Source organism: Etheostoma spectabile, chromosome 11, assembly GCF_008692095.1.
Source record: "Etheostoma spectabile isolate EspeVRDwgs_2016 chromosome 11, UIUC_Espe_1.0, whole genome shotgun sequence".
NCBI lineage: Eukaryota > Metazoa > Chordata > Actinopteri > Perciformes > Percidae > Etheostoma > Etheostoma spectabile.
Window position 1 is genome coordinate 18153626 of NC_045743.1, and position 6567 is coordinate 18160192.

At 38.8% G+C, this 6567-nt stretch overlaps 1 protein-coding gene across 1 annotated transcript in view; it reads left to right on the forward strand.

The window, feature by feature from the left end:
* The window catches only part of pms1 (PMS1 homolog 1, mismatch repair system component), a 27245-nt gene extending 24102 nt beyond the window's left edge, over window positions 1-3143 (forward strand). Inside the window, exons 11-13 of the mRNA XM_032529553.1 lie at window positions 233-363; window positions 2530-2690; window positions 2779-3143. Of these exons, the coding sequence (XP_032385444.1) occupies window positions 233-363; window positions 2530-2690; window positions 2779-2979 (493 nt within the window). The 3' untranslated portion in view covers window positions 2980-3143. The remainder of the gene's footprint in view (window positions 1-232; window positions 364-2529; window positions 2691-2778) is intronic.
* The last annotated feature ends 3424 nt before the right edge of the window (window positions 3144-6567 follow it).

The following is a 6567-nucleotide window of genomic DNA, read 5'->3' on the forward strand; positions in this document are numbered from 1 at the left end:
GAACACAAACTTGATCAATTTTGGTCATGTTTTGATTTGGTATTGAATGTACAGTGTTCCCAATGCATTGATGTTATGGAATTAAAAGCTATTCTAAGGATTTTGAGCATTTTTCACTTTCTTTAAACACACTGCTATTATTCTGAACACAACTGTATGTTTGAGACAATTTTCTATTTCTGAAAACACCCTGTAGTTGTATGTTAAACATCTCCCTGTCTCTCTGTTATAGTATTCTCGGGGGAGCTGAATATACCGAGACTTTGTGCAACATGGAGAAACGAAGCCCTGATCTAAACGGAGGGGCCCTCTTCTCTGATCCCAGGCTTGTGGCTAATGGGTTTAAAATCCAACTCACTCCAGGTACGTTGTAAATAAAAATGTGGACCATAACGCCAGTGGATGATTGTATGATTGGACGTTAATTTGCCAGTCGTGTCCTTGTGACCCTGATTACAAAATAGGTAAGTCCTGACACAATCTGCAACACGCCCAATCGATCAGAAAACAATTAATTGGTTTGAGTCACGCTGTTTATTAAATTGTCCCGTGTTATTTAACAAATGTTGGAGCTATTTGTCTTTTAATGTCATAGTTCACCAGCTACTTAGAAATGTCAAACGTACAGTCCAAAGTAACTGGATTACAGGCAATTATTTCTGACAGAGTTTCTGTGTACGGGATCATTTGCGGATAATATTTCCATTCCTTTAACACATTTTTCAAACAATGAACAGTTAATTGTTCATTGCAACAATCAAACAAGGAATGACGAAAAGGAGACTTTGTAAATCATGAGAGAAGTGACTTATTAAACCAAACAACCTAGTATTTTTTTTGTATTTATTTATTAAAAGTTTTGTCTTTTATAATGGATCATGACAAGTGTAAAAATAACTTTGACACATTAAGACAACTTAATCATACAGTATATTATGTACATTGCCCACAGCATCTCTGTTCGCACACATATACAAGGAGTAGAGTTTGTGAGAAGTTGTCTTTGCACTGTGCACATATTTTAATAATTTATTATAAGAAATGAGTCCCATTGACCAATAATCTGGTAAGTGATACCAACCAGCTGCAGCTAGTATAAGGTATGCAAATAATCGATCAGAAAACCTTTTACAGCACTGTTATATATTTACCTATTTATTTTTTCAGTCTAGATCAATGTTTCCCAAACATAGGGTCGGGACCCAAAATGGGTCGCAGACCCGTTTTATTGGGTCGCCGATTGGCAGAGAACAGACTAAATGCTGTTAAGAAAGGGGTGAGACAAAGAAAGGACAATAGACCCCTTTTCTGTTTTTGTTTACTTTTATAATGGAATAAATATACTTCATATACATTTAAATTCATGGTTTGTTCCGTCTTTTGTCCACAGTTTAAAAGTGTAGATGTTACAATGATTCATGGTGTATTTTTGTAAATTTGGGTCCCGGGGAGACACCAAATTTCTCTTTTGGGTCTTGAGCTGAAAAAGTTTGGGAACCACTGGTGTAGATTGACAGATTGTTGTGATAACAGAAGACATGGGTGTAGTTTAATCATGTATACACTGTAATAAAATTAATTTTAAAGTAAGGGTGGTGTAAATTATAAATATATTGTAAGAGTAAACAACAGAAATAAAGAAGTTTTTTTGTCCCACTGGGACATTATTTCTCTGTTTGCTTGCAAAGGCCGTGCAGTGTCCTGTGAATCAGCGCTGGTTGTGTTGTTCACCTCGGTTGCCGTTGGCTCTCTGCCTGACAGAGTGGGCTCACAGTGGGTTTGTACCCCGGCGTGCAGGTGATGAGATTGGTTGCCCTTTAAGAAATTCCAGGAATTTCCATTTGGCACTGCCAGCCTCAGTGGGTGTGCATTGGACCGAAGCTAGCGGCATATATAAGATGGGTTTACTGCACAATCTCTGCTCCATATCTTATCCTTTTGTTAGAATTGTCTAAAATGTGTTGTTAATTTCCCAAATCTTGTGTACAGTGTGATTCTGCTGATACTGACATTTTGAATTGGATTTTTTTTTTTTTAAATAGAAAATATCTGTACGAAGTTAAATATGTTGCTGCTATTATTGTTATTATTATTATTATTGTTGTAAGTTAATTTGTTGCAGTCAGTCATTGCTCTCTACACACATATGTTAAAGCGTACTGGACTACACAGTCTTGCAGAGGCAACACAACCAGTACAGAAATATTTGAGAAACAATTATACCTACCTCTACTTGTCCAGGTTTTTACGTACCTTTCTGGGTTAATTTTGCATCCAAAGTTATGTATCAGAAATATAAATTGTGCTGATGATTTGCAGTATTTCCTCGTGAAATGAGAAGCTATCATTCTTCCACCCAGTCAACTTCCTTCCTGTCTGCTGGGGCTTCTATTAGCCATTTAACACATTGCTTGTTTGACTTGGTCATCAGTCCAGCCGTAAACCACAATATTTATTTATTATTCTTTCCTGGAGATAGTAGTGGCGTCTGGAGTATATTAATCCTTGTTTTCTGCTTGTTTTGGCCAGGCCTCCCGTCAGCCGAGAGACATCTGGAAGTGACAGCAATGGCAGACTGCGTGCCTTTCCTCGGTGTGGAGGACCTCAGGGAGATCCTGACTGCAGTTGTTCACAGGAAGGCTACATCTGTGCAAGAGTGCCGGCCACTTAAAGTCACAAACTACCTACAAGTGAGAGAAGCTATGAATCAGTGTTATTACGCTAGATATTTGTTTTGTTTAATTAAAAATCTAAATTGTGATTTTTTTTCCCTCACAGGGTGAAGCAGTACGACTTGCCCGTCAGTTACCTACGAATTTATCCAGATGTGACGTGGAGGAAACTCTGAGACGGATGGATCAGCAGCTCGGTGAGAGCAACCGGACCTGCATCCATGGACGAGCATTTGTCCAACACCTATGTGACGTCCCTTCTACAGACCAGGAAGCCAAAGCTCTGCTGAGGCCTTTAGAGCTATGAGAAGTAGACTCTTCCTAAAAGATCACAGCAGTGCAATGTCTATATCAGTCCATTTTAATGAGGCTGATTAATCTCAATGTAAGATACCTGATTTGTTTCCATTCTGCTTAAATGATGTCCAACTTTGTCACAAATAGAACATTAAATAAATGTATTTTTCGACATTCTGTGCTTTAATCAAGCATGTAACTCATTTAGTTCATTTCACAATATATGACATAACATTTAATTTAACACAGAATTACTAAAGGCAAACTATTAGTACTTTTGTTCTGTGATCAACAAATAATCACAGTGAAAAATGTGATTCCTGATTTTTACAGAGCACCAAAAGAAAGGGATTATCTGCACTGTGGAGGGACGCAGGTTAGAATCTCTACTCACTCAGAAAGTCTAGATAACAGGTAATGTTCTCTTAGCATATGTTGTTTCAGCAATTCATTTAATAGATTGTAGATTAGTGACCAATAGTTGGCCTTCAGTGTGTTTTACTCACAAAATGAATGTACGTGTGATGGTGCTGAAATAGCCAAACGTTTCTATATGTATATACATATATATATTATATATATATATATATACAATTATTTTTGGACATTTGATGCAGGAAAGGGGAGAGAGAGGGGGAATGACATGCAGCAAAGAGCCATGTGTCAAATCGAACCTGCAGCCACTGCGGAGAGAACTGAGCCTTTGTACATGGGACCCGTAGATGTGTACTTTTGGGAAAGCTTGCCCCTGGAGTATGAGGAATTTGCAGGTGTAGAGAAAGGACAATACTTTGGTCACACTTAATAGTCCAACTACAGTAAATTCAGTGGCCTTTGTAAGCTGCTTCCTTGCAACAAGGAACTATTTCAGCCTCAGGACATTTGCTCTTTGCAACTGTTTTATTTAACTAAGTTATATATTTTTTGGTTTTGTAGATTTGTTTTGTGCATTGTTTGCATGATCTTGGATAAACTACAGCCAACAGTGACCAGCAGAGTGACCTCTGACTTCCTAATTTCATTTCTGTGCCAAAGCCAGAGTAACTTACTACCCCTAAGCCTCATTGGGGCACCGTTGGAATGGGTATTGGCAAGCTCCAGGCCAGAGATCTCCACTGTGCCAGCTAGCCATAAGTCTTTTCCCATAATGAGTGCCAGCTGCTCGGTCTTAAGTATTGACAGATAGTTGTATATTATCCCTGGCTGCACTAAATGCTTCAGAGATTTGCACTGTAATTCCAACCACAAAGTTTAGCAAATCCTTGACACTCCGCTAACTTGTGGTCGTGCCACTTCCTAAAGACATTAGTCTATTGCACCATCATTCTGGTGTTCAGCGTTGTTTAAGGATTCCTGTGGGGCAATAAGTTGAATCAGACAACTCCAACTCTACAACTTCAAAAAAGAAGAGGACTGGCAGAAGTTAATGTCTAAAGGCATGGGAATTTGTATGATTCATATATATTTCTTAATCAATTTAAATGGGCATGTTGGTATGTCAGCAAGTGATTTCATTGGATAACATTTGGTTTTGTTATTGCATAAACATTGCCTGGGATTTGACCATCACTTGGATAACAGGAATGCATATGCCACGAAAGGTCTTCACTCCTAGCCATTTCATATGGACACTGTATCCCACCACAGGGAAACGTGCAATCTGATCGCTCGTCCTATGATAATATTATAGTTAGGACCATGAAAGGTCAAACCACAGCACACGTGGTCTCTGCTGAGACAAACCACAGATGGCTTTAACATTGCTGCTGGGCCAACACTCAGCATAGTGCCTCTGGGAAAGGGGATAAATGCCAGTGAGGACCCCTGTCCCTCTTTTCCCCCTTCTCCCCTCAACTTTTTGCCCCTCACTCCTGCATGGACTCTTGTTTGAAGCTTCTCACTGTGGGACAAGTGCTCCTCAGTTGCTTGTGTCCAGAAATGCGTGCGGCAGCAGAATCTACACCTCGCACGCTGCCTTCGGCACCCAAGGGGCATATTAGAGTAATTAGGGAGGATTAACTGATGATCATCTTTTGACCATGTGACCACACAGTTTTAAAGGTCAGCAGCAGTTCATTTTGCCAGCTGTCTTTTAAACCACCTGTTTGACTGTTTTTGACACTTTCTGCAAGCAATTTGAGGCATTTCCAATGTTTCACCCGACCTGAGGAATGGAAAAAAGGAACAGTTTTGAAATGCATGCAAAATGTTTAATGTCCAAACCTTCACAGACAGCGTCATCTAGATAGTTATCTGTTCTCCTGTTACTGCCCTAATGTGCAGAGTTACTTCTTCTCAAGTTGTATTCAGCAGCCGGGGCAACTGTACACCGCTCTCACAACCCAGAAGTAACGGTGCACTTAAACAGAGTCATCAAATCCAAAATAAAATGATGTAAACTATATTTAACATCTTCCCTGCTCTAATTTTGGAACTGTTATGAGAAGTAGTCACGTAAAGTACCTTGCCCAGCACTGGGTTCAAGCAGCACCTGTTTCTGTTTAGAATTGGGGAAGTATATGGAGAGAAGGATGGAAATGTAGTAATCGAATGAGAAAAGAATATAGTTTTAAAACATTCAATGTCAACATTCAATTTCAACACGTTTGTAAATGTGGAGTGCTGTCATTAGATAGAAAAATGAAACCAATCGGTGTTGCCTACACCGAGTTATCCTCCTGCGAGAGTTAGCACCCAACAGGCTTAAACAGGGCAAGTTATAAACGTGTTTTTAGTCTCTAAACAAGCTCAAGATGTTATTACAAGTGCCTACCCATGTGAAGTGATTCCTTCCGAGTGAACACAGTGAATCTGACTGCAGTAGATGTGACAGAAAGGGAGAAAAGTTGTGTTAATCCAAACCTCTGTTTATTTCCTGTTTTCTGGTGAAGTCCACACTAGTTAAAACACGCTTTTCTGTCCCAGAATTCCAATCCATCTGATATAGCAAATTATACCTCCCGTTTCTATTCTGATCTATGACCCAACAGAGGATGAGGATTTCATCAGTATAATTAGAGATTATATCCCCGAAATTTTGAATGACTTTAAATCAGATTGTGATCTTGTCTCAAAACCTGAAATTCTTGAAGCTGTAAATTAAATGAAAAAAGGGAAAATCTCCAGGAATCGGATGGTCTTCCTGTTGAGTTTTATAGATGTTTTTGGAACATAATTGAAACTCCATTTTTTTAACACGTTAAAAGATTGTGTTGATAATGAGGATATGACTACAACTATGAAGCAAGATGTAAAAACCTCGCTACCCAAAACCCAATAAAGATCATCTTCCGTTCAAAAACTGGAGACCTGTAACGTTGCTAAATGTAGATTATAAAATACTTTCATTAATGTCTGCCAGACGTTTAAAAAAAGAGCCAAATTATAAATTAAACTCAGTCTGACTTTATGGATAATCAGCATATAAACTGTAACATTCTCAGGGTGGGAAACCAGCCACAGCGGCTGGTAGATTCCCAATTTTACCGGCCACTTATATTTTTTATTAGCCACTTTTTCCGGAATTCAAATTTTCTTAAAGAGAGTGCAGTAGCATGTTTTGAGTTGCTTCAGTACATTATTTTGTATGATTATCAAA